Source organism: Phaseolus vulgaris, chromosome 6 (genome assembly GCF_000499845.2).
Source record: "Phaseolus vulgaris cultivar G19833 chromosome 6, P. vulgaris v2.0, whole genome shotgun sequence".
NCBI lineage: Eukaryota > Viridiplantae > Streptophyta > Magnoliopsida > Fabales > Fabaceae > Phaseolus > Phaseolus vulgaris.
Genome location: NC_023754.2, coordinates 29,318,313 through 29,346,072, shown reverse-complemented (window position 1 = coordinate 29,346,072; position 27,760 = coordinate 29,318,313). Strand labels below are relative to the sequence as shown.

General features: G+C 28.9%; 4 protein-coding genes across 8 annotated transcripts; all 4 read right to left on the bottom strand.

Annotated features, from left to right (window-relative positions):
• Positions 1-1,363: 1,363 nt before the first annotated feature.
• Positions 1,364-2,328, bottom strand: LOC137832675 (uncharacterized protein At1g08160-like). The gene has a single exon (XM_068640976.1). The coding sequence runs from the start codon at positions 2,241-2,243 to the stop codon at positions 1,638-1,640; it is 606 nt and encodes a 201-aa protein (XP_068497077.1). The 5' UTR covers positions 2,244-2,328; the 3' UTR covers positions 1,364-1,637.
• A 1,057-nt stretch (positions 2,329-3,385) lies between these two features.
• Positions 3,386-7,065, bottom strand: LOC137832672 (G-type lectin S-receptor-like serine/threonine-protein kinase At1g11300). Its single transcript, XM_068640970.1, is given in 8 exon segments — positions 3,386-3,720; positions 3,802-3,952; positions 4,037-4,271; positions 4,398-4,608; positions 4,813-4,961; positions 5,453-5,605; positions 5,701-6,657; positions 6,660-7,065. Coding segments are annotated over 8 exon segments (2,472 nt in total). The 5' UTR covers positions 6,967-7,065; the 3' UTR covers positions 3,386-3,411.
• Positions 7,066-8,533: 1,468 nt separating this feature from the next.
• LOC137832674 (beta-amyrin synthase-like) lies at positions 8,534-15,912 on the bottom strand. 3 transcript variants are annotated; one of them, XM_068640974.1, is made up of 17 exons: positions 15,867-15,912; positions 15,546-15,759; positions 13,164-13,349; positions 12,852-12,941; positions 12,400-12,597; positions 12,224-12,308; positions 11,945-12,111; positions 11,156-11,347; positions 10,935-11,048; positions 10,663-10,782; positions 10,212-10,334; positions 9,997-10,095; positions 9,858-9,914; positions 9,378-9,746; positions 9,206-9,286; positions 8,990-9,073; positions 8,534-8,781 (listed from the first exon to the last, which is right to left on the bottom strand). In XM_068640974.1, the coding sequence occupies exons 2-17, from the start codon at positions 15,744-15,746 to the stop codon at positions 8,659-8,661; spliced, it is 2,289 nt and encodes a 762-aa protein (XP_068497075.1). In that variant the 5' UTR covers positions 15,747-15,759; positions 15,867-15,912; the 3' UTR covers positions 8,534-8,658. The 3 variants fall into 3 exon arrangements, with proteins under 3 accessions (XP_068497075.1, XP_068497076.1, XP_068497074.1); XM_068640975.1 differs by having other exon boundaries at positions 13,190-13,349; XM_068640973.1 differs by having other exon boundaries at positions 15,546-15,912.
• A 6,936-nt stretch (positions 15,913-22,848) lies between these two features.
• Positions 22,849-26,684, bottom strand: LOC137832673 (G-type lectin S-receptor-like serine/threonine-protein kinase At1g11300). Of its 3 annotated transcripts, none has more exons than XM_068640971.1 (7): positions 25,309-26,684; positions 25,013-25,138; positions 24,437-24,591; positions 24,142-24,352; positions 23,794-24,031; positions 23,557-23,707; positions 22,849-23,473 (listed from the first exon to the last, which is right to left on the bottom strand). In XM_068640971.1, the coding sequence occupies exons 1-7, from the start codon at positions 26,573-26,575 to the stop codon at positions 23,162-23,164; spliced, it is 2,460 nt and encodes an 819-aa protein (XP_068497072.1). In that variant the 5' UTR covers positions 26,576-26,684; the 3' UTR covers positions 22,849-23,161. The 3 variants fall into 3 exon arrangements, 2 of the variants coding, with proteins under 2 accessions (XP_068497072.1, XP_068497073.1); XR_011084601.1 differs by having other exon boundaries at positions 23,269-23,473; positions 23,557-23,690; positions 25,309-26,662; XM_068640972.1 differs by lacking the exon at positions 22,849-23,473 and having other exon boundaries at positions 23,523-23,690; positions 25,309-26,663.
• Between the last annotated feature and the right edge of the window lie 1,076 nt (positions 26,685-27,760).

The window sequence follows — 27,760 nt, the reverse complement described above, 5'->3', positions numbered from 1 at the left end:
ATCTACCAATATTTTATTCTTAACAGTGTTACTTTGTTTTACGTAGTTGGAGGAAACATGTTTAGTCAGAAGGATGTTAGTTGGAAGGTTATGTCAAAGTTAGAAGGCGTGTACAAAAATAATTGGACTCCTCAAAAAATAATTGGGACCTCCTATGGAAGTATTTCTTCCTGCACTCCTACATTTTTTCTTCCTGCACCCCTATATTTTATGTAATACCAGAATTATCCTTAATAATTTTTTATGATTACGGAATAAGGGTTCATAAGCAAAAAGTATTTCTGGAATAAAGGTTCTGGAAGCAAAATGTTTTTCCTTATAGAAAATCCAGAAGGCAAAAAATCATTATGAAATATCTTTTTCAGAACACATTTTTTTAATTTCTGAAATGATAAATCCAAAATTCATAATAAAATGTGTTCCAAAAAGTAAGTTCCAGAATATTCTGAAAAGAGTAATCTGGAAGTCATTTTAAAAATGGGCAAAATGGTCTTTTCTGAGAATGATGGGTGCAGGAAGTCATTTGTTGGGGGTGCAGGGAGAAACAAGCATGGATATTAAGGTTGAGACTCCCGTTTCTGGAAAAAGAATTGAATTATTAACGATAATTGTGTTTTAACGAAAATTCATGTCAGCTCAACAATACATACTCTATCAACAATGTTACTGTCACAGATGAACAAGTCAGATAGCAATTTAAGAAAAAACTATGGTTGAATATACCCATCAAGATCTTGGATGCATAAACAATTGTAGACATAGAAAAGACTTGCATATCCTAAGAGGCTCAGTGACTCCTCTTGGTTTCGAAAACTTGAGTTTTTTCTGCAAAACTCCGAAACTAAAAGCATCCCATTTCTCAGAAAATAGTCCTTGCATTGCATATTCAAGGAGACATGTAGCCACTGTATTTTAATTTCAAAATGAAGGTAGCAGTTATTTATGGTCATCACTGTGAAAACTTGACCTTGGATGAAAAGAAGGAAACACTCACTATGTTCCAACGACCCTTCTAGTATTGGCCTCATCTTCACTTGCTTCACTCACACGCCAATCCTGATACTGATACTCTATTTGTCTGCAAAGACTCTTCCCTATATTATAATCTCATTTTACTTAATGGATTTCCAAGGTTGCATTACGCTGTTTATAAATTCTGAAACAAACACACTCTAAATGTACCATTTTACGTCATTAAGTAAAATTTCTTTCCCTAAACATTTAGTTTGCTGCAATAAATACAGCACTCAATCATTTTGTTATTATTTAAATTCTTTGTTGATAAACATAAATGCATTGTGGTCAGAGTCTGATTAGGAAGTACCCATTAAAAATTGTATAACTTAGAAGGACGACACTCGCATGCTCACAAGTTTCAACATTTTGCATCAATTGGATGAATTGCAACCAATTTTCCTTTTTTGGTGTATACACACAACCATTTCTTCAACATATGGGAAAACCAAAACCAATTAACAAGCCACGAGAAAGAAAATTACAATAACAGGGACAAAGAATCATAACATGAATTAACAGTGACAGAGTAAGAAGGACAGAAAAACTACTAAACCATAAAAAGAAGAAATAGTAATAAATAGATTGAAAAGGGAGCCTTTGGAAACTCTTGGGTTGGTTGTTTAGAGTTCAACTTCACAAGGGACCCTTTCGAAACTCTTGGCTTTGGAGAAATGCACCAAGACAGGAGAACAAAATACCCTCAAAACTCGATGCTTTGATTTCCACGACCCAACCTTGAACCTTATCCTTGCCCTCACCAACACATCTAACTCAATATCCCCTGAGGATTTCTCAAGCTTAAGGTCCTTAGGCACAGACTCGTACAAGGCCACGGTTTGGGCTGTGAGCCCAACGTGCAGCCTGGTCACATTTTTATGTGACTGAAAGAATGGCTGAACAGCATTGGTGGCTAGAGTTTGGTCCTCATAACGCACTGACACCTCAACACTGTCATAGTATATCGAGACTCTAGAATTTGGATTGTATGATCTTACTGTGAAATCAAAGTTTGCATAGAGGTGATTTGCATCCGTTAAGTTAAAGTTGTGGATTGCAGCATTCTCCACACTGTACTCCAACTTTTCAGGCTTCACTACCAACCAAACTATGATCACAGCTATACCCACAATGATGATCAAGGCCAGTATTACCATGGCAATGTAACGGAGAAGGTTTGAACGTTTTGGCTTCTCTCCTTGTGCAGGCTGTGAGGTAGGATGAGCCATTTCTAAAGGGGTTTAACTCTTCTATGAGGGTAACTAGTGCTTCATGGAAGAATCATATGAAATGGTTCTGATTATATATTGCTGTGAACTAATCAAGGATAACATTGGACCTACCTATTTCTGAAACTTTTATTTAATTTGTACTTTTATCACTTTCAGAATTTCGTGCATGAAACTCAAGACATCTATGGGATTCTTCGTCCAACGATTTTGTTCCTTTCTTGAGATTCAAGTGTCACGTTACAATAGTAACATACAATCGCAAGTAATGTAGCTGTCGGTATAAAGTGTCGCTTATATAAAATTTTACAGTTCAACATCATTCGCAATGCTTTCAAAAAAGCATTATTCAACAAGAAAAATTATGTGCAGGTATCATTTTTCAAGAATAATATTTCTGAACATATATTTTAGTTTATAAACATGAAACAAAAATCGAACACGATACCCCTAATGAGAGAGGATTCCTTGACTTGAATTGTGGTCTTTATTCTGTATAGTGAATATGTCCGTTGTAAAGGTTTCTTATGGTTCCAGCTTAACCACCACGGTATAGCTGATGCTTTCCTTTGCTTACTGGGCTAAGCACCTAAACCTACTATTATATCTTCAATCTCATTATATGGTCGTCATGGCTCTATTTTAATGATAAAAAAAATGTATGCACATTTAAATGTGCATATATACATATCTTTAAAGGAAAAAGCTACATGTTTAATAAAAAAATATTTTCCTTCATATCATTGCAGCATGCTAGTATTAAATAATAAGTGCAACTTGCTATTTTCAAAACCAATTCATGTTTTATCATCTATATCTGTATGCATTCTCTAGATACACTTGTGAAGGCTTTTAAAACAATTTTGATGTACAAGTATTAAAAGCATAATTTAGACAACAAGCCTTATAATGGGAAAGAGTGAGGAAAAATGACTCAGAAGGCAACAAGCCACCAAGCCTAACATGTGACATATTTGAATATAAAATATTGTGTACAAGTAACATGATTTTCACTTTACTTTGGTTTCTTTTTGCTGTTATATCGAAGGTTTCTGATAATATATAAAATAAGACTGCTAGTGGATAAATATAACTGAATAATCATCTATTTGTGATATCTTCGGCATGTAGAATGGCAGCAATTTTCACAGTGAAAATGATTATATATTTATCTTCCCTGGATATCAGTAAGAGTTACATGGTTGTTGGAGTTACAATGATTTTCTCGAGAAGAAGACTCTAAACTTGATGAACTTTGCTTCTGAACAAATGCAACTTGCCTAGGAGGAGGTAGATGGGATATCTCACTGTTAAGCATCGAGAGCACAGTAGTCATAGTTGGTCTAGTTTTTGCAACTTCTTGCACACAAAGAAATGCTATATGGATGCACCTCAAAATATGATTCTCAGATCCTGAAGCTGATATCTCTGGATCAACCAAAAAGCTAATATTGTCTTCGTTCCATAGATTCCACGCCTAAGTAAAAATGAATTGAAATATTAGCAAGCAAACAAAGGCTATATGCAAATAAGAAGGCTGTGCAGTGGGAAAACTTACATATCCTATGAGGCTGAGAGACTGATCATCATTACGAAAACTAGTGTTTCTTTTTCCACTAATAATCTCCAGTAACAAAACTCCAAAGCTATATACATCTGATTTCTCAGAAAATAATCCTTCCATTGCATATTCAGGGGACATGTAGCCACTATTTATTTATTCACATCACATAAAAGTTAATTCTCCAAGCAAACTTTATGTTAATAATACAAGTATTATAAAGCATACTTACTATGTGCCAACAACCCTCTTAGTGTTAACTTCATCCTCCCCTTTATGTATTCTAGCCAAACCAAAGTCTGATATCTTTGGATTCATATCTGCATCTAGTAAGATATTACTTGCCTTCAAATCTCTATGTATAATTTTTAATCTAGAATCTCTGTGGAGATAGATTAAGCCGCGAGCAACTCCTTCAACTACAGTAAAACGTTTTGTCCAGTCTAGAACTTTCCGCCGGAGTGGATCTGAAAATGAGAAAGAAATTTAGCCAAACTATGTTAGCAGGAACTGAATAAATTGTTCATATTTCACTTTACTAGATGTTTTGACATGAATGTTTTGAAGGTGAATTATATAGATGCATAAACTACCAAAGATGAATGCATCCAAACTTTTATTTGGCATGAATTCATAGATGAGCATTTTCTCGTCTCCTTCAATGCAGCAGCCAAGAAGTTTTACAAGATTGCGATGTTGAAGTTTAGAAATCACCACCACTTCATTCATAAATTCTTCCACACCTTGTCCAGATGCTCTGGAGAGTCTTTTCACTGCAATTTCCTGACCATCTGACAATAGTCCCTAATAAGAGAAATTGAGCAAAATTAAAATGGAAGTTTTAGAAATACGTGATATGAATGTCACTAGTTTTAATAAATGGACTTTAAGTTTAACTCAATTTTGTAAAACCGACTTATAAGATGAGGTTTGAACCAATTTATATACTATAAAATATCTTAATCTCTAATCGATGAGATATTCAACCCAACACTAGGAAAATATTACCTTGTAAACTGGACCAAAACCACCCTTTCCAAGCGTATTAGCTAAGTGAAAACTGTTTGTAGCATTTGCGACGACTTCAAAATCAAATAACGGTAGCTCATCCAGTTTAGCTGATTTCTGGACCGCAGTCACTCTTTGATTCTGACTTCCTGTACATGTTCCAAATGTATTAGATTTTTTGGATTGAATTAAACAACAGTTGTTCTTCCCCTCTTTAATCTATATTAACTAATAAAAAATTAAATACCACACATGGAGAACCATCTGTGCTTAGATGAAATCCATTAAATGAATAGAGGTCAATATTCATCTTACTCTTTCCTATTATATTAGATCATTGGTCATCAGATAAATTCTTAACAAAATGCCTTTTTGCCACAAAACATTGTCAGGCTAAATTGTTAATATAACGACCATTGGTCATCAGATAATTCCCATTTTGTGTAATACTGTAGGATACCAACAATGATATAGCAAGAATCTAAATCTTGAAGCTTCCGAATTCAGAGTTGTTGTAAATTGTTTTGTATCAAATTGTTGACATCACTGATAGAAGCACATCTAACAAAGGAAGCACTATTTATTCTTCTTAAATATATGTTTTCCTAATTCTATTTGGTTGTGTTTAAGGCTTGATTACCCGAATTTTTAGCAGTTCTCTTACTCGAGTGAAATCTACGAATGGCTAGAAAAGCACAGATGGCCAAGATGATTATTGCTGCAGCAGTTGCCAATGTAATTTCGATGATTAATCCCTTGCCTCTTCTTTTGTTAGTATGCTCTTGTGCATTACCTACGAAAGTTTAAGGAAAACTCATTCAGAATCAGACTGACATAAACAGTAAATTGGAAGAATAAACATGAACAAAGAACAAAAAAATAGCATACTCGATTGAAATTCTGAATGGGCGAGACGGATGTAGAGATCAATGCCTGCAGTTTGGAATTTTTGCAAGTCAATTAAGTCTCTGGTCCAATACAAGCACCCAATGCCAGCATCATATGCATACGCCAAACAAGAGCAATTCTTCAAGCACTGTGTTCCACACTGGCCTTCCTCAACATCTAATCTCTCCGCAAAATCTGGTACTTTCATTGTTTCAAGTTTCAAAAATCTATCTTCTTGCACAGCTTCACTCCCATTGTCTAACCTCTCACAATTTAGTGGCACCTTTCTCACACACCCACTAGTCCAATTTTTCATTCTCCACTCCTCTTGATTCCTGGGCTGATATCCACTCAAACAGCTACATATTGGTGAACTCTGCCCGTTACAGCTTCCAAATGCCCCACATGTGCCATAAACATCGCAATCAGAAAGTCCTAGATCCAAAGTCAACCCTTGCTTTTTGTTATAATACCTTACCAATTTAAGCTTTCCTTCTGGAGACAGGGTAAGGATTCCAAATGAAGATGGGTCAGCAAAACTGTAAGTTAGATAAACAATATCATTTCCTTCATATCCTACACTCCATCCATAAAGATACCCAGTTGACATCAATGGTGTCCCAATGAAGATTCTACCATTCCATGGACCAGTCCTCCAATAAGGTCGAGTTCCATTAATCCATATAAACACCTCTGGAGCATGCAAACGTTCAAGAGAAGCAGAGAAATAGCCAGTAGAAGGATCGGAAGCACTTTTCCTTGACACAAACTGTATTTTCTGACCTGTGATTTTGTTAGCACTGATCTTCATGGTTGGCACTGCTGCATCACAAGGATGCTCGAAACTCTCCCATATGGTCTGTCCCGTGGAGTCATCTTTCAGCACTAGATTCCCATAATGGGAAATTTGAGCAGTGGAATTCATTGTTGCAGTGTTTGACACATTGGACGACCATCAACTAGAACCAGGTTACCATCTTTGGAGATTTTCAAAACCCCAGAAGAATCAAGGAGTGGTTGGTCTCTATTAGCTACCCATATGATGTTGGAGTCAGAGAGATACCAGATTCCTACATAGCGGTGCGTTGAATTCTGAGGGCTGAAGAAACCAAGTATGAAGACACTGTCGTTTGAGGTTACTATCTCTGAGTCTCGGATGGATTCAGAATATCTAAGAGTGTCCCTGGCAGAACTCAAACCCAGAAAAATGATGAAAAATACTAAGAAAACAGCATTTAGCAAACAAGTGTGAGTTGGGAAAACCATAATATTAGTGTTCAACTTAGTGTGCAGGACTGTGATATTAATGTTTGTACAATACTGTGAAGTTTTCTTAAACCATAGTACTGAGCAGTTATCCAGGTTTACGCCTAGTCCCGTGATTCAATAAAAAAATCCTTTTCAATAATAATAAAAATAATAATAATAATTATTATTATTATTTTGTCACGCTGATGAAATGGCACTTTGAAAACCCTAAAATTCCATATCATATATATCTTATGTTTTGAAAACCCAAATTTCCAACCATTTCAAGATTTCATTATAATTTTTATTTTATGCAAGAATAACTTTAATAATATTTTATTTTAAAGTTATTAAGGGAAAGAGTTATATTTAAGATAAATTTTTTTTTTATTTCTATGATCAATGAGTTTCAATTTAATGTCACGTTAATATATTTTAATAAAAACATTTTATAATACTTAGATCTGAAACTTACGATCTTAAATATAATTTTTGAAATAAAAATGTGCTAAATTGTCCTTTCAGATTTTATCCATTAATAATGACATGAGATGATAAGAAAATATTTTTCTTAATTCATTTAGTCCATATCTTTGACTTTCCTATTTTTCTTAATACATGACTTTTAGTGATACTATTACTTAAGGATCAAAACGGACTAATGATTTACAGGTAATAAGAGAAAGTTGTAAAACTAGAATACCATTTTTTCTTAAAAAGAAAAGAAAAAGAAAACGCGTCCTGCGACTAGAATATCAAATTTAAGAAGCCGCACTTGCTGACTCAGGTTAGAGTCATACACCTAAGTATACCATTTTATTATTTTGTTTTAAAATGCTAAAAAGTATTAAGATATTATAATTAAACCTTATTTAAAATAAAACAATAACGACATTATTTCATTGACAATTTTAAATTTGGCATTGGGACCCTTTTAGCGGATTACATTTTTTACACCATTTTTTTTTCTTTCTAATTGCATTATTTTTTCGATGTTTATATACCTATGTATACATCCATTATAATTTTTTTTACATAATTTTTTTTAATTTTATTCTTATTTAATATATCAAGTATTTAGTCATTTCATATGAATTACTTAAAAATAAAATTATTTTTTATTTTTTAAATTAATATTAATATACAGTTTTTATACGCAAATTAATTCCTTTACTCTTTTCTTAATTCCTTATCTTATTTTAAGGTAACAATAGGAAGAAAGAGAGAGCATACTCTCACCCATTTTCACACAAAATCTTACATATCATATAAAATAACCTCCACTTTCAATCATTCTCTTCACTTCATTAAAACAACTATATTATTTGATAAAGTCATTATTCGTTTGTATCTACCATCAAGTCAGTTCTAATCTCAATGTCGTGAATATCATTCCATCCAAAACTATCAATGGAATGAGAGAAATTTTTTGAAAAAAAAGACTTAATCTAGAGAAAAAAAAAAGAGGATTGTTTAATTAAAAAAAATCATGTTAATTTTTGCTTTTAAATTTTAATTGATCCAAAATTAGTTATGTATGTTAAATTATTATATTTTAAAAGTTGAGTAAAAAACAAAATACACATAACCAGGAAAACTCGTGTGTGTAAACCATTGAAACGACCCTTATCTTGGGCCACAAAACACTTTAATAGTATTAAACGAATAGAATCTTAACGAACGACCATTGTGGGCTCTGAAGTTTTCAATTCATACAGTAACGGAAGGCAATAGAACATTTTTATGATATTCAGCCAAAGCCCACATCGGGAAAACATTCCTATAGAATGGGTAATGAACCAAGCAATTTCTCAAGTATACTCCAAGGGTTTCCTGCCACAATAAATCACAAACAATAATTAACAATAAAACATCATTCCAATTTATCAATTTAAAAACAAATCAAAACACAACTACAGTCTATTGTCACAAAAAAACATTCAACAATGTTATTTCCAGGCAACTTTTTTATAACTAATTATTACTCTATATTAATTTGAGTCATATTATCAAATTCAAAGAATTGAGATGTGAAAGTTACTTGTTGGGGCCAATCACCATCTTCTAACTGAGAATTAATTAGTAACTTAGCTGCACGATGAAGAGGAGTTGAGTCTCTTTCAGCCTGCATACAAAATTTTGAAAATGTAAAGAAAAACATGCATTTATAATATTTTTTTGAACATAACGTGTTAATATTTGAGATGCAATGAAATGGATCCATAGTATCTGATACACATGCAGATCAGAAGAATACCTGCTGAGCAAGAATTAGAGCCATTAGAGCCCAAGATGTTTGCACAAGATTTGATCGACCTCCCTCAAGAGGTACATACTCCTTCATCATATATAAACATCCATTCATTAAAACATTGTTAGTAATATAGTTGAAGGAAACTGTTATGATAAATCATGATTTAATTACAAACCTTTCTTGGGCAAGAAAGGTAACTCTCTCCCCACCCACCATCCTCAGTTTGTATTCTGAGAAGAAATTCCACAGCTTTACGAATAGCAACACAGTTTTTGTAACTTTTTCCAGCAGCAACTAAACCTCCAATTGCAAACCAGGAGCAGTAAGTGAAGCAAACTGCCCACTTTCCATACCAAGAACCATCATCTAATTGTGAATCTTCGATGAATGGTACTGCTTTAGCAATGAAATTCTCAATCTCTTCCTTCCTATGCTCTGGATAAAGCTTTTTGAACAACACTAAAACTTGAATTGCTGATGCAGTGCATTCAACATACTCATGCTCAACTACTATGTCAGCAAAGAATTCCGTAGGATTCAGTAGCTAGTAAGTAATCAAAAAGTTAATTAATCCATTCAAATTAGGTAACAAAACCTGTTTCTTAATATTGATCAAGTTTATCCACATTGCAACATTATTTAATATAACACTTACTTCTAACCATTCCTGAGCTCTTGCTGGCTCCCATGCAGACATACCTCCATTTGCACTCTATAGTAATTAAAGCAAACTATAAGAAGGATCATTGATTAATCAATTGAAAGCATGCCACTATAAATTTAATACTACTCACCTGAAGTGACAGTATCAGATTGACTGAATCGTACAACTTTTCAGGTTCCATTTTTTCTCCCACGATCTCTTCTGGCAACACTGATAAAAGTAAACAACACTGAAACATAGGATAATTAATTAGTTAGGTTAAGATGTGTGCTTGTTTTGTACGTACATGAAACTTCTTAACAAAACAAAATTACGTCACCTTAATTACGAGTACTAATTAATTACCTTAAAACATTCTGCAGTAGTATCAGAAACTTGCCATGCTTGGTCTCTATCTGCAAGGGTCCACGACCCTTTACAAATATGACGATACATACTCTTAAAATCTCCCGAAGGATTTTCTGTTACCTATAAAATTAGAATGTCAATTTTTTTGTGCTTCATAAAGCTAATATTGAATAAAAATTATGTTTTTGAAATTAACCAATATAGTTATATATAACATATATGTTGACTAGGTAATTGCTTGTACAAAGTAATTAGTTAGTTAGACTTCGTTATTTATTTTGCTAGTCATGACTTTAATGAAAATTACAGATTCTATTAGAATTTATAATATATAATATTTAATTATCGTTGATTCTAATTGGTTGTGTTAGGTGAATTATACAATGCAGATGAAGTTAGTTGAAGTGAGAGTTTTCTTCCTCAAGTTATTATGATACGTAGTTATAACCTGAGATTTCTTGATGAAATCGTGTGCTTTTGCAAGTGTGGGACCAAACTCATCTATTAGGTTAGTAGCTAAGAGAGCTTGAACGATGAATCCAGCATCCCATGACTGGGTTCCAATACCCTGCATTATAGAAACAAATGTATTAATTAATTTATCATATAATTTACCACTTTTAACCATTATTAGTAACTATAATTATAAGGTATAACCTGATTTGTATTATTAAAATGTGACAATAACTTTACTAATAAAATTGGTAATCCAATATTTACCTGCATGGTCATTCCATCTTCTGAAATCCATAAACAGTCTGGGATCCTTGCAAGATGCTTCTTGAAAGCATCTCCATTTGGATCTTCTACCCAACAAGCAAGCATGCATAAAACCTATAAAATATAAACATAATGGTGGCCTCTTTTAATGAATTATGGAGAAAAACTAAAATCTTTATTTATACTAAGCATATTGAAAAACAATATATAATGTTGTTTACCTTTTCCACACATCCAATAGCAATATATCGACTATTTTCATCTTCATAATGAATATGGTTCATTGTCACTTGAAGTGCTTTTTCTCTAACTAACTTGTTCAAAGGCCATCGATTTAGAAGGGGTTCGGTAAAAACATATAAACTATCCCATATTAGATCTTGTATCCAATGATGAGGATAATAAAGATCTTCCTGTAATTCATAAAAAGAACAATTATTTTTTTTTCATAAAAATATAAATATATTAGGACTCATGCCGAGAAAAATGTTACTTTTGACAACTATACAATCAAAGTTAACAATTTACAATTTTTCAAAATTTCTCCAACTCTTCGTATGGGTTCACATTTAAGTAAAAAGAATATTTTTCCGTCTATTTTAACTTACATAATATACATTAAATTGTTGGTTGTCAACATATCAGAATTCTTTATATCAAAAGACGTGATTTTCATATTTTTAAATTAATTATGTTAAAATACTTTTAACCAGTGTATATTATGTTGGAGATCTCACATCGAATAGAGATAAAAATATTTCATTGTATATAAGTAGGTGTAAACCTTATTTTATAAGTTGGTTTTATGGGGTTGAGTTAGACTTAAAATCTACCTTGTAATATGGTCTATTGTGCCACTCGTTAGATTGAGTTGCTTAAGATACACTTTGTAATATATTATTTACAATTTAAAATATATTTTTTAATATTTTTATTTATAACTTTATTTTATAAATATAAAAGTATATTTACACAATGTGCATTTGCTAGTTAATATTTGAGTATCTTACTTTTGCACATTTATGACGTGCTTTCTTCCATGTATTTTTGTCATAAGGCTGAACAAAAAGCTCTTCTCTCAAATTTGCTATTAACGGCGTGATTGGAGCCATAAATTTCTTCCCATATAAATAAGACATGGGCATGTACACCAATCGACAGTAACACCACATTTTACCTGTATTATTAAGGGTCAAATGAGATTAAAAAAACATTTTATTTCACTATATATATATATATATATTAATTCCAGAAATAATAACAAATGAAAATTAATTAATTAATTTGACCCGGATGCATAGGAAGAAAAGAAGGAAGGATCCAAAATTCTGGAGGCATTGGGTTGCTTCCACACCAGTCAACTACACCAAGTACCTATATATATATATATGTAAGATTTTTGTAATTAATCAGTAACATGCATGCAAATATTAATGTACGAAATGTTATAGAAAAGTAATCATACTGAAAGCCAGAATTTGCCCCATGAAGGTATATATGTTACACCGCCATGATCGTGAATCCAGTTTCTTGCTTTAACACAAGCATTGTTATGACCACCGTTAGGTCCTTCTCCAAGAATTCGCATACATATATAATTGAGTGCAGTACAAAACATAGTGCTGTGACTTTCTATGTGCAGTCCCCAACCTCCATCTTCGTTCTTCAAATTCATCAGAAAATAATTTCAAATTCAATGCTTACATAACAATGATAAAGTTATGTATACAGTAATTTTAATAATAATGAAAAAGAGAAAATAAAAGAGCAAAGATATTAGACTAAATAACTTTAGATTATTCGACAATTTTTAATCAAGATCCTATTCTTCTCTTAAAGACCGATGAAATAATTATAAAGTCATATATTTTCTTTTTTGTCTGCATATAACATTGATATATTTTAAATTAAATATACCTGGTGACAATATGTGTAACGAAGAATTTCTTTACGGTGTTCTTCTGAAAATACAGAATCTAAATGTCCTGTAATATATAAACAAATGACCTGCAATATTATATAAAAAAAAAATCTTATAAATACCAATTTCTCAGTATATTTCTTTGAATTTTGAACTCATTAACTTGTGGATTCCTGTAATGCATTCATCGTTTTCCTTATCTTTTATCACTTTCTTTTCCCTTTCAAAATTATAAGTCATTTTGAAAAATAGAATATAATAATTGTAAAATAAAAATGTTATAAAAAAGAAGTAAAAGTTGAAGTTACCAATGCGGGAGTGAAGAAGAGGGAACCTGCAAGGTGAGCAGGCCAATGGCCATCACTGGTTTGTAATGCAGAAAGGTAAGAAGCAGCTCTCTTCACTGTCATTCTTGTTTTCTCCAAACTTATGTTTTCACCATCTTCTATCTTCACTTTCTCTACTCTTTCTTTCAAATTATTCTCTCTCAATATCTGTATACCAATCGTAATCATAGATTCAATTTATTTCTACACTTAAATATCATCACATCATTAATAATCAATTCATTATTATTTTCTTATGTAAAATTATACTAATCTGTTCAATTCATTTTTAAAATTAATAAAACAGTGAAATAATTAATCTCTAATTTCTTAAATAATCAAACAATCCAATCCTTAAAAATTGGTTTAACTGGTTTTTAAAATTGAAATAATGATGATAATATAATTATCTTTTAAATTAAAAAATTATTAATCATTTTAATCAGTATACGTTAGTTATTAGCTGGTGTTTTGGTATTAGCGGGTCGCGCGCATGTCTATCTATTTTTTTGTTTATTTATATATATATTTAATATTAAAATTTGAATAAATAATGTTATTATTTATATATTTATATATTTATATTATAGGTATAAATTTATAATTTATTTTAAATGTTTGTGTCATATTTTTTATTTTATTATTATTATATATATTTATATTTATTTAAATGAAATATAGATTTATGTGTATTTATATATTTTAAATATCAAAAATATTTATTTATATATATGTTTTAAAAAAAATATTAATTTTTTTTAAAGAAAAATTAAATAAAGATAAAGTTTGATATTGAAGATGTATTTATGTGTATTATTCAAAAGAAATAAAATTATTGTTAATGAATATCTTTATTAATTATAATTAATTATATAAAATATATTATTTATAACTTTTTTAATTTTAAAAACTTACAAATTTTATTTATTAAATTTTTATTTACGTATTTTTATCAAGATTGAAAAAAAGTAAAATAACTATCATTGTTAAATATTATAATTTATTTGGTTTTGAAATCAAACTACAAGTGAAATAAATAAAAAAGTAACAACAAACTAGAAGAAGAAAAAAAAGGTTTGGTGAGCCATATATATTCAATAGAAAAAACAAAAAAGTTAAATAATTTATATATATATATATATATATATATATATATTTATTTATATGATTTTATTTTGCAGGTTACTTAATTATTGAAAGAATAATTTTCAAAAATAAAACTAAACTATAATATCATCCTTAAAATCAGCTATAAAAAATATTTTCATATTTTTTATAGAAATGAATTCGGTTTTGCTAAGTTTAGTAAATATCAAGTTATTGTATTTCTTTTTTATTTGTTTGTGGATTTTCCTTTCATTGGTAGTCACTTTTTCCTTATTTATTTATTTATTATTATTATTTTAATGTATTTTTATGGAGCTTATATACAAAGATATTATCATGTATTTTGTAATAATAATAAATTTAGTTATTGAATAAAATGTTAAGAAGTTATCTTCCAAGTTCCATGATAACCTGAGTGTGAATTTTATAGAGTTATTATAATGTCATCAAATAGGTGTCAGATTCATTAGATTTTGCATCGCTACTATAAAGCTGAGAGAAAGACTGTAGGTAAAAAAACAGAGAAAGAGAAAGTTTAGTAGTTAAAAAAACAGAGAGAAAGAGAAAGTTTAGTAGGTAAAAAAAAAACAGAGCAAAACATGCATATTAATTGAAGAAAAAGAGAGTTTTTGTAAATATAAAATTTTATATATATATATATATATATTATATTATATTTAAGAATATGAGATACGATAATCAACTATAATATTATATTATATGATAAGTTCCAAAATATTTGGAGTTTCATTGATGGAGGTTTACGACATGAAACTAATGAAAAAGAAAGTTTTGCTGACACATGTACAAGTAAATAATACTATTCAACAACTCTTTATAATAATATTATAATATTTTTAATTAAAAATTAAAATTAAAATAATTAAAATATTAATTTATTTTTTTGTTAAATAATTAAAATATTAAAAAAAATCATATTAAATTATAGTTGTAGTAAACATATATGTGAAAACAAAGACTTGTTTTTTAGACGAATCAGTAAAATCTAAAGTAGGGTTAATTAAGTTTAACCAAGTATTGTGATGCATTTTTATGATAATAAAAAATGATGAATTATTAAATAAAACTTTAAGAAATTCTCCTTCTAATTGAATGCTTCCATAAATGTGAATTCTATTGTGCTGTGATAATATTCCACTAATATTAATTTTTGTGTGCAAGTAGATATGAATTTTGCATGTGTGTTGAAAGTTTGATGAGATGAAAAGCAAAGATAATGTTATAATTAAAAAGTACCTGAAAACGCCAAATTCGATCAGCACAAGCCTTGGTCTGAAAACGATTTTGATAGAAGTTTTGACGAGCTATCTCAACTTGGTCTCTCTCATCATCACTCCCTGCTTCAGCATCAAACTCCCATGTTTGTCTTCCCACAAAATTATTTGTGCTGAACAGATATGGATCCTTTTCTCCCTCTCCTATCTTCAACCTCCACATTTTTCTTCTTCAACTTCCACAATAACACATATTTTTCACTCCACCACCATGTACAGAAGAATATGATTGTATAGAATAAAACAAGAAAATGGTTGAATAGGAAAAAGAAGGAGGAGGAACCTGTTGATGCAGAAGAGAGTATTGTAACCAACCATTTGGGGTTTTCATAATCAAGAGCCTTGCTTCTTTATTTATACACTCAAATCAGTGGCTCTGTCCACGCTATTCCATGTGAACCCAAAGACCTGTTTGTCAAATTTTTTGTCCTACATTATAATTAAAAAAATAATATTAAAATGGATTTTTTTTATATTATATGTGTTTTTTTTTCTGCAAATGATATTTTTTGAAAATTAATTTTTTTTATAACACTATTTGAGATTTAATTTACTTTTTGGATAACATGATTTTAAGATTTAATTTTTTGAATAGCATCATTTTTGTTTATGATAAGAATTCGACAAATTCTCACTTTTGTTTTGTTTAGGGTAAGAATTCAATGAATTATACTTTTGTTTTTTATTTCCCAAAACAAAATTCCAGAATTTTAAAGTTATAATTTATACACTCTTTTATATGAACATAATGATACACATATTCATTTACTTTTTTTTATTACTACATACATTAACTTAACTTTTATTTGTAACTTTTTAAACTATTTAATTAATATTTTTTAGAAAGTATTCCAACAATTCTATTTAATTTTTACTATTAATTATTTTGATATCCTTTTAAAAAAAATACCAACATTTAATTTTATACCGATATTATAATTTTTGTCAGCCAGTTTGAATTTTATTATAAAACTATATTTACAAATTTATTAGAATTTCTTCTCTATAAATGAAATTTATTATAAAAATTAAAAAAAAACAAAAAAAAAATATTTATTTTTCCCACAATACCTATAAAATATTTTATTTCATTATCTTTGTATTAGTATTGTCTTTTAAAAATTTTAATATTTTGAACTTTAAATTTTCAAATTTAATATTTTCTTCTATTTAAATTTTATAAATATTTAAATTCAATACAAAACAAAATTTAATAATTTTTCCTCTCATTTAAAATTTATTCTCCCATTTTTAACTAAAATTTTCAAAATATTTATTACATGCAGACAAGCTTTTAAATATTTTTTTTTTAATTTATTTTATTTTATATACTTTTCTTTTTTCTTGTTCGATAAAGAAAAAATAAATCTAAAACATCATCTCGATTGATTACCGCATAATTAATTCCGAATAAATATTTATACACTAAAATAAAAAAGTGAAATTATATTTATCAGAAGTTGAATTTCAATGAGGCACCGAACTTGCTTTTTCAACTCCTGTTTACTATAAAAAAAAAATATCCCCAAAATTTGGTTATCGGAAACCAAATTCTGAAAGTTTCTTTAAAAAAAAAAAAACAAATGTGAGCTTTTGAAAGAAAGATCAAATCATATTTAGGGAGGATATAGTTAAAATCTAAATATGATTTGAAAGTATCACATTAATTAGAAATGATAAAATTAAATAAAAATGACACACATACATATTGTCTCAAGGTATAAGGTTGAAGGTGATTTTATAATATATATATATATATATATATAATTTGTTTATGATTTATTGATATGTATTTCTAAAAAATCCTAATAAATATAAATAATTTTAATATGAATTATAATTATAATAATTTTACATATGATCATTGTTATTTGAGGTGTCAGCAATGTCAAGTTTCATAAAAAAAATTTATAATAAAAATTAATGAAATTAACAAAGTTTTTACATTTTCTTTAATTTCAAATTTTTATTTGATGCGAGTTCAAACAAATATTAATGTTAGAGATCTCAAATTGATTAAAGATAATAACATTTCGTAAATATAAGTGGGTACAAACCTTACTTTATAAGTCATTTTCATAAGATTAAATTAAGCTTAAAATTCACTTTTTAATCTGCTATCAGAGTCATTTTATAGTTTATCTTAGAGAGTGTTTATAGTAGACCTATCATGCTACCCATAGGTCACTATCAAATCGTTATTAGACCACGATAAATAAATAGTTCCACACACAAATTGTACGTGAAGGATGTGTGTTGGAGATCTCATATCTACTAAAGATAAATATATTTCATAATATATAAATGTGCAAACTTCACCTTTTATAAACCCAATTTTATAAGATTGAATTATATTTAAAATCCACTTTTTAATAATTATATATTTTATATACTTAATTGGTTTTAATTTTTAATGAACCAATAATTTATGACGGAATTTATATTACTCTCCATATTTATTAAAAATAATACTAAAATAAGGTTATAATGATAAAAAAAAATCATAAAACCAGATAAAGAGATAGTATCTATTTTTTTTTCTCTGTTTCTAGTATTAAATGTTAACTCCTCAACCATCCCCCAACTCCAACCGCCTGGACAAATCACACACCAACAAGTGTTGACCATTTTAATTTCCATTTACGAAACTAACGATGTTAAATTTAATTATATTGTAGGGGAATAAAAAATTGAATGAATTATTGAATATTTATTAATAGATTGATTAAAACATAGAACGAAATATAGCTATTTTGATGTATTATTAAATGTTATGAACTCCACCTTATCCCCTGCTCGCCCATTCAGAGGAAAAGCACACCTTACACTTTTTAATGCTCATCAAAGTTGTTGCTCTTTCTTTGCATTTTTTAATTCTAATATCTCATAACATAAATAAGAGTTTATAATATTCTACAACAACTACACATTTTAACAATTCCTCCCAAACCAAAGACCAACACAAATAAACAAATCAATCAATCATTTTAACATAAGATCTCTGTTTGCCGAGTCCTGCACTTTTTTATGCTTAATTCTATATTTAATTTTATGCTCAATTATGTCATATTTTTTTTATGGTCGAAGTGTTGGTTTTTTTTATAAGAATTGAAATATTTATAAAGTGTTTATTTAATATTGATTAATTTTTTTCTGATAAAAAAAACAAGTTCAATAAAAAAAATTATATATATTTTTTATATTATTCAATAATGATATAGCTTGCTAACCATTATAAGAAACCAATAAAATCTGTATACAGTAGTAAATTTTTAGAAAATATTTTGTAAATAACAAAATAGATGTACACAAATTTTAGGATATTAAATATATAAAGTATAATAAAAATATATATTTATATATTTTAAAAAAATAGGCGGTTAAGATCCCTCACACCGACGAACAACTTCCATCATTATTTAATTATTAAAAAGCTAAAAAATATAGACAGTTGGAAATTAATTATTTGATAACTGAGATTGAAACTGAAATATCTGGATTGAATTAAAAATTTATAATAATAAAAATATCTAATTTTAAATTTTGGATAATTAGAGTTAACATCATAACTCTTTTATTTAATTTATTCAAACACTCATCTTTAAATTAGTTTCTGTAACACTTTTAATGTCAAATCTATTTTTGTGACTGACTTAGAAAAAAACAAGGATAAATGTCTCATTATATATATGAATAGTATGTTGAGATGATTTGTTTTGATGACCTTCAGATAGAAACAATCATACCTCATTAAAATAAAACTTGTGGTAGAAAAAACAAATTGTATTATTAAAATATATAATTATAAATATTCGTAATCAATGAAATACTTGTCTTAATTTCGGTGAGATAATAAGTTTAGGATTATTCATATTTTTCGTGAAAGAAATGCATGTGCTGATAAGTTGGTTAATTTATGGTTCATTCATAGAGAATAATTTCATTGGTATAATAGACTTCCATCCAGTAGTCTGTTCTTAGAATTCTTTATGAATAGGTATTGTCTACTCATGTATCATTTTTGTTAACATGTGAGTTTTGGTATAGTCCTCCATATTTTTTGTATTTTTTTTTAATAATACATTTTTCATGTATATTGTTAGTTTGAGTTGAAATGTCAAGTTGCATAGTGATGTCTAACATGAAAGTTTTTATAAAAAAAATAATATATATATATATATAATTATAAATATAAATATGATTTAAAAAGTATCACATTAATTAAAAGTGAGAAAATTAAATAAAAATAACACACAAACATGTTATCTAAATGTATAAGATTGAAGGTGATTTTATAATATTTTATATCAATTTGCTTATACTTTATTGATATCAAATATTTAAAGTGTATTCCAAAAAAATCCTAAAACATGCATTATAATTACAATATCATTTATAAACAAACTACAACAATAATTTATGAAATTGACAAGGTTTTTACCGTTTCTTCAATTTCAAATTTTCAGTTGTTACACGTTTAAACGAATATTAACTATATACTTTTATAACGAATTTCAATTTTTTTGGTCTCTTTGTAGTATTAAATGTTACCGACTCCTCAACCATCAACTCCAACTGCCACGACAAATCACTCACCAACAAGTAACTGACTACACTTATTAATGCTCATAAAATTTGGTGCAAACACTTGGTTTGCATTTTTTTACTTCTAATATTTTATAACATTTTTCTAAATATGAATTTATAATATACTAAAATTATTATATATTCTAACAATTCCTCTCAATCAAACTCTTTTTTCCAATTACAAATCAATCAATCATTTTATTATAAGTTCAGTAAATTGTGATAAGATCCCTCAATGGAAATAAGGGAATCATGACAATTCAAACCTTTTTTCTTTAGTTCAACCAGATTTTTGTCATCCATACATAAAACCTTTTTCTGTTACATTTATGCAGTAAATATTATTTATGTTTATTTTGTTTATAGAAATTATGTGAATAAATTATTTAAATTAAAACTAAGGTGCCTTTGATATAATATGCACAATTTAATTGTTTTTTTTTAAATTTGATATGATATGCTAATATTTAACTAATTTATTTCTATATTTTTATCATTAATTTAAAAAAAATCGTTATTAATAATTAATAATAAAAGCATTTACAAACATATGTAAAATATAAAGAACATAGTATATGACTATCCAGACATATTGCCGACATAATTTATGTAATTTATGGGGTTGGCTCTTAGCCGACCTAAAAAAAAAAAATCTTATACATAAATTAATTAATGAGAATGATATTAGCCTTTAAAAATATTTTTATTCAATAGCGAAGTTTAACTTTAAAAAAACAGAATTGACAAATATTTAGACAAGGAATTTTAAATTTTAAGATATTAAATACATTAAATTTAAATTAATCACATCTTAGATCATTTTATTTGTCAAATATTTTATTTGGTTAAGACATTTCAAAATAAATTTTAATTTTATTGTGTGATAAAGTAATTTCATTGTCACAAAATAAAAAAAATTAAATATTAAATAATTCTTAATAATTTAAGAATATCAAAATTTATATCTTTTTAAATATCTTCGTTGATATTATTTTTTAATCAAATTTCTTTAAGATTTACAATAAACATTAATAAAGATTTTTCTTGATCAAGATCACAGTTTTTATGATTTCATTGTTTGATTTTTTTTTTTTTAATTTTTGAATTGATGTTAGATAAAAGAAATCCAACAAACTATTTAATAATAATAGAAATTAATTTAGAAACATTTTTTTTAATCTCTAAAATAATTTATAATTTAATTATTGTATAACTAATTATTTTTTTAAAAATTAGTTTCTATTTCATAATTTTATTATAATATAAATTTGAATCATTTACAGGTTAAACACAAAGTAAAGTAATTTTTCATCTTCTAATGGGCTTTGAGTATCTTGTATCAGTATCTTCTAGTTAGTATCTGGCTGCTTCTTCCTGCACCTCCATACCTTCTTCTCTCACCTCCATAGATTTTTGTATTTCCAAAAATGTTCCTCTGTAATATTTTGGATTACATAATCCGGAAGTCATTTTTCAAATTTGTAATTAGCTTTCGAATTATATAATCTGAAAATCTTTAATCCGGAAGTTTTTTTTCAAATGCGTTTCCGGATTACATAAGCCGGAAGTTATTCTATGGGGTGACACAAGAAGGATAAAAATGTATTTTCATGTTATGTATGGAGGTGCCAAAAGAAGATATGGAGGTGCAGGAAGAAACAGTCTTAGTATCTTGATAAAAATACTTTTGGTTCTTTAACAGGTTGATTTGGGCTTTTGAGCTCCCTCCCGGATAGATAGATATAAATGCAAGATACTCCAACAATAAAATCAAAATCAATTAAATTAAATTAAATTGTAATCTCTATAAAAAAAAAACACACACTATATACATATTAATCAAATCACTCATTTATAGTGTTGTTATTAGATTTTATCAATTTTATTTAATTTTTTCTTTTTATACCTTATAATTACTAAATATATTCTTAATATTTAAGAATATTTAAGGTTTATGTATTGAACTTTGGTATAATATTAAAACTATTTTATTCTTTTATCTCTATTTAACTTTTTTGTGAAATAGCGGTATTTATAAATCTTTAAATGTTATTTAGTGAGCTTTTACAGATACTATATCGTCCAATCTTCAAATGTTATTTAATGAGCTTGCATAGTACATATAAAACCTCATTTTTAGTTCAAAGACAAATAACAACAAAAATATATATATAAACTTAAAAATAAAATATTAAATAATAGTTGCGTAAATATAAAATACATTAAAAAATATATAAAAACAATATATATATATATATTTGTATATATATATATATATGTATATATATATATTTGTATATATATATATGTATATATATATATTTGTATATATATATATATGTATATATATATATATATGTATATATATATATATATATATTCTCAATGTTCTATTAAAAAAGTCAAAATATTATTTTTATTCATATCTGTATACTAATAATATATACTTATTAAACAATATGCCCATATCCATATTTATTTATCATGTAGGGGAGACTAAACATTTATGAAAACTCTTATCAGATTGGGTAACAGGAATCGATACCCTGTAAAATAATGTTACTATCAATGAGTTTATTAAAACTCTACACAGGAGAAATATTATTTATATAACAATTTATACAATTAAAAAAGAAGATGTAATAAATCAAGCAATGAAAAGAGAGACACAAAAATTATTGTCTCAAAATGTTGTACGAACAACACAGAAATTTCAGGTTCCAGGGTCCAAATGATAATTACAATTAGAGAGGAAAGTTTGCAGAAAAGTGGCTCAAAAGTAAAATCTCAACTCTGCATTTCTACAGCATGAAGGTTCTCATATAAAACCTTACTCGTACTTTAGGTATGCAATGATGACTTATAATGCAGTACCTGAACAAACTTTGATATTGATATTGATAAAAATAGAAAATCAAGTCAACTTTGGAGTGCCTATTGTTCTAAAAGTTGATGATCTATTTAGCTAGAATTTGTTCTCCTCATGATTTGCTATCTACCTTGCATCATGACTGTGACAGTAACATTGTTGATGGAGTGTGCTGTGTTGTTCTGTTGAAATGACTCTGCACTCGATGCAATTTGCCTTTCCACGAATGCAGGATGTGAAGGGCAAGGAAGATTAAGAATCTCACTATTCAGCATTGAAACTACAGTAGCCATACTTGGCCTTTCTTTTGCAAGATTTTGCAAACAAAGAAGTCCAATGTGCACGCATCTCACTATGTCATTTACATTATTTGGATTACATATTTCTGGATCTATCAGGGATTGGATGTCCTTTTCATTCCATAATTTCCAAGCCTAAAAATACAACAAGAATCAGTCTACAATTCTCAACATGATTGTCTCTTTCAAAACAAACAAAATAATTTAAAAAGCCTTACAAATCCCAAGAGACTCAATGATTGGTCACAACCAAAATAGCTGCTGATTTTTCTTCCACTAATGATTTCTAGCAACAACACTCCAAAGCTGAAGACATCTAATTTCTCAGAAACCAACCCTCTGAATACATACTCTGGAGACATATAACCACTACATTTAAGTCATATATACAAATGTTAAGTCAGTTTTATTTTGGTAATAACAGTATAATCTTAATGTATAGAAGAACTGCTTACAATGTTCCAACAACCCTTCTAGTATTGGTCTGCATATCATTGCCTCCAAATATTCTAGCCATACCAAAGTCTGATATTTTTGGATTCAGCTCTTCATCCAACAAGATGTTACTAACTTTCAAATCCCTGTGCACAATTTTTAGTCTAGAATCTCTATGGAGATAAAGCAAACCTCGAGAGATTCCTTCAATTATATTGAAGCGTTTTGGCCAATCTAGATCTTTCTTTTTTACTGGATCTGTAGAAGAAAATGACCAAATTGGGTGGAATAACCAAATTTCTAGAATTAAAAGTCTCATTGTTTAAGATACTCTTCTAGAAATAAATAAGAAAGATAGTGAAACTAACCAAATAATATTACATCCAAACTCTTGTTAGGCATGTACTCGTATACCAACATATTCTCCTCCTGTTTAATACAGCAGCCAAGAAGTTTGACAAGATTGCGATGTTGAAGCTTTGAAATCACTAATACCTCATTCATGCATTCTTCTAGTCCTTGTCCAGAAGTTTCTGAAAGTCTTTTCACTGCTATTTGGGCTCCTTCTTTCAGTTGTCCCTAATAGACAATTAAAAAGAAAATACATCTATACTGTTTCAATTACATTAAATTATCTGAAAATGAACACAAAACTAAACTTACCTTATATACTGAACCAAAGCCTCCTTTACCTAACTCGTTGGACGAGTGAAAATTGTGTGTAGCATTTACAAGTTCTTCAAAACTGAAAAGGGGTAACTCATCATTCAATTTTACCTGTTTCTGATTCCTTCCTTGCCTTTGGGAATATATTTTTCCTGTGGCCAGTCATGATACTTTCTACCATCAAGTCAAATTAATCACACTTAAGCTCACCTATTATTAACTACCAAACATGTCAAGAGTCATATGTAGGTGTTTTAAAAGCAAATTGGTTCGAAACTGATATCAAATTAGAGTTATAGTAATATTATCAAGTATTTTGGAAGCTATTCATATATATATTTAACAGACAAATATTCAAATTGATAAAACAATACAGTAAACTTCATTTGAGATTTTGCACAGATATAAATAAAATATTTAAATAATTTGTACAACTACTTCATTTCAGACCATTTCACTAATCAGTATCTCTTAATTTCAAATTGGCAGAAAGCATTGCATATTTTGTAATTGCAGTTTGAAATTTCCGCGAATATTCTTGAATCAAAATAACTTCATAATTTAACACAGTACCTGTGGATTTATCAGTGCATTTCCATGAGAGATAAAGGCAGCCTGCCAAGATAAGCATTCCTATAGGTACTCCAACTCCAACTGGGATAATAAATCTCTTTTTTCTTCTTGTATCTGAATGTTTTTCTGCATAATTACAAGTCAAACATCCTAGTACATGTTTGGATTGAAGTTGAAAAGGTCCAAAAATACTTTTATGAAAGTAATTTTTTTCTGCATTTAGTGCATTGGAATTCATTACTGTGTATCAAAATTCACAAAGATACTTCCAAACTTTAACCAAACAAGTAACGTACCGATTTCTGAAGGTGGCTCGCGAATGTAAAGATCAACCCCTCCACTTGAGAACTTCTGTATGTCAATCAAGTCTCCACTCCAAACCATGCATCCAATGCCTCTGTCATATGCGAAGGCCACACAAGAGCAATTCTCCAAACACTCTGCTTTGCATTCATCTTCCAAAGAATCTGACCTATGTACAAAGTCTGGCACTTTCATATTCTCAAGCTTCAAAAACACATCTTTTCTAACTTCACTTGCATTAGTGTGTTCCCCACAATGCAGTGGCTCACTCCTTACACACCCACTAGTCCAATTTTTTCTATTCCACTCCTCTACATTTTTGGGCCCATATCCAGTCAAACAGCTGCATATTGGTGAACTCTGAACATTACAGGTAGCAAATGCCCCACAATAGCCATAAAGATCGCAGACAGTTCTCTGCATCGCCATCTTCTGAACTAACTTTTCGTTGTTCCACCATGAGCATACAATTTGACCCTGTGGATTCAAGGTCATGATTCCAAAGTAAGATTGATTTGGCAAATTATAAGAAAGATAAACAGTTTCGTCTTCTATGTCAGTCATCATACTCCATCCATTTAGATAACCAGGTGACATCTCGGGCGAGCCAATAAAAATCTGATTATTCCATGGACCAGAACGATGATATGGTTTCGTTTCATTCAACCAGAAAAACATTTCTGGAGTGTTGGGGTGTTCAAGAGTAGTCGAATAGTACCCAACAGAAGGATCAGAAGGACTTCTCCACGATGTTATTCGTACTTTCTCACCTGTTCTTTTGTTAGTACCAAATTTCATGCTTGGCACGAGAGCGTGACTGGGATGTTGGAAACTCTCCCATATACTTTGTCCCGTGACACCATTTAGCAGGACGAGATTTCCTGTTTCTAAAAGTTTGGCGGTTGAATTGGTTGCAATGTGTGTCACATTTGATGACCAAACAACCCTTTTGTTGCTATCTAACACCACAAGATTGCCATGTACAGAAATTTGAACAAGCCCGGAAGAGTTGATGGTCAGTGGCTGGTTTCTGTTAGCTACCCATATGACATTGGAGTCAGAGAGATACCAGATTCCCAGGTAGCGAAATGATGAATTTTGAGGGCTGAAGAATCCTAACTTGAAGACTCCATTAGCTGAGATGAGAGTTTGAGGATCTCTGAAGAATTGGCCAGATGTGATGGTATCATTGGCAGTACTCAAGCAGTGACAAAAGTAGCAACCTATGATAACAACAAGTGTTAGAGTTGAGAAATCCATAACTGTGGCGAGTTGTTTGTCTTGGGTGGAAGAATGGTGAATGGTGGTGATTGAGTAATGTTGAGAGGATCATTGTTTTGTTTTTAGTGGAGACATACTATATTTTATTATTTGATTGGAGGACTTTGGATCACTGCTTTTAAGGTGCAGACCTGCTTCTTTTGTTAGTTGTTACTAGACAGGCTTATACACGTTGACTGCTACAGGCTATTCTGCAAGTTGCAATTACAAACATGTTATGTTATGGCTGCTTCTTTCTTATAATTAATAGGAGATCAGAGTTGTCTTGTCTCTGGTCAAAAATGGAGTTTCTAATAGTCAAAATACAGGTTCCCATTAATGATAAAGAGGCCAAGGTTGCAACAGAAGATGAACCTTGTTGATATCATGTTTTTATATTTATAGATTACAAAATATGATTAAATTTAGGAAAGGAAACATTCACAACACAGGTGGAAGTTGTCTGTGGCATAGTATTGTATAGCTAATTTAGCTGGATAAGGAACAGATTTGAAAACATAAAATAGAACAAGGAGAATTGCCAAGGAGGCTTTGAATGATAATTTCATCAGGAGATCTTTCTGTTTCTGTACATTTAAATTCTTTTCACAGTACTGCAAGCTGGTTTCTAGTTGATTAACTTGGATAACAACCCTAAAAAATAATAATATATGAAATTAAGTTATTTAATTAAAATATAAATTAAATTATTGAATATAAAAATAATAGAATGGATTGTAATATGTCAGTGCAGTTTTTTTAGACTGTTTTCATGTATCAATTAACTTAGAACATTTTATCTTATAAATGTAAAAATAATGAATGACTACAAACATGATAAATAAGGGGTGAGTTAATTTAAAATTTGATCTCTAGAAATTTATTATTTCACTCGAAATATTGAATTATCCTATTACAAACACCTTCTACTTAACTAGAAAAAAAAATACAAATTACCCTTTAAAACATCTTTCAAGAAAACTTATCATTATTCATAATTCTTCTCTCTAATTGTTCACTAAAAATTCATAAAATAAGTTACTTTCAAATATTAACTAGTCTCACCAAAAATACTTTTATAATTTTATTAAAAAATAATTTTTCATACGAAAAAAGAGAGAAGATAATGATATATTATTAAAAGTGTTTTTACTCAATATATATACATAGCTGACAATTATGATT

Coding starts and splice junctions, on each gene's coding strand:
- LOC137832675 (XM_068640976.1), bottom strand. CDS start 2,243: ATGGCTCATCCTACCTCACAGCCTGCACAAGGAGAGAAGCCAAAACGT.
- LOC137832673 (XM_068640971.1), bottom strand. CDS start 26,575: ATGGATTTCTCAACTCTAACACTTGTTGTTATCATAGGTTGCTACTTT. Junction 25,139..25,308: donor CGAGCCACCTTCAGAAATCG/GTACGTTACTTG, acceptor GTAATTATGCAG/AAAAACATTCAGATACAAGA. Junction 23,474..23,556: donor CATTGAGTCTCTTGGGATTT/GTAAGGCTTTTT, acceptor TTGTATTTTTAG/GCTTGGAAATTATGGAATGA.
- LOC137832674 (XM_068640973.1), bottom strand. CDS start 15,746: ATGTGGAGGTTGAAGATAGGAGAGGGAGAAAAGGATCCATATCTGTTC. Junction 9,747..9,857: donor GAGCTCAGGAATGGTTAGAA/GTAAGTGTTATA, acceptor ATTACTTACTAG/CTACTGAATCCTACGGAATT. Junction 9,074..9,205: donor CTCTAATTCTTGCTCAGCAG/GTATTCTTCTGA, acceptor TTTTGTATGCAG/GCTGAAAGAGACTCAACTCC.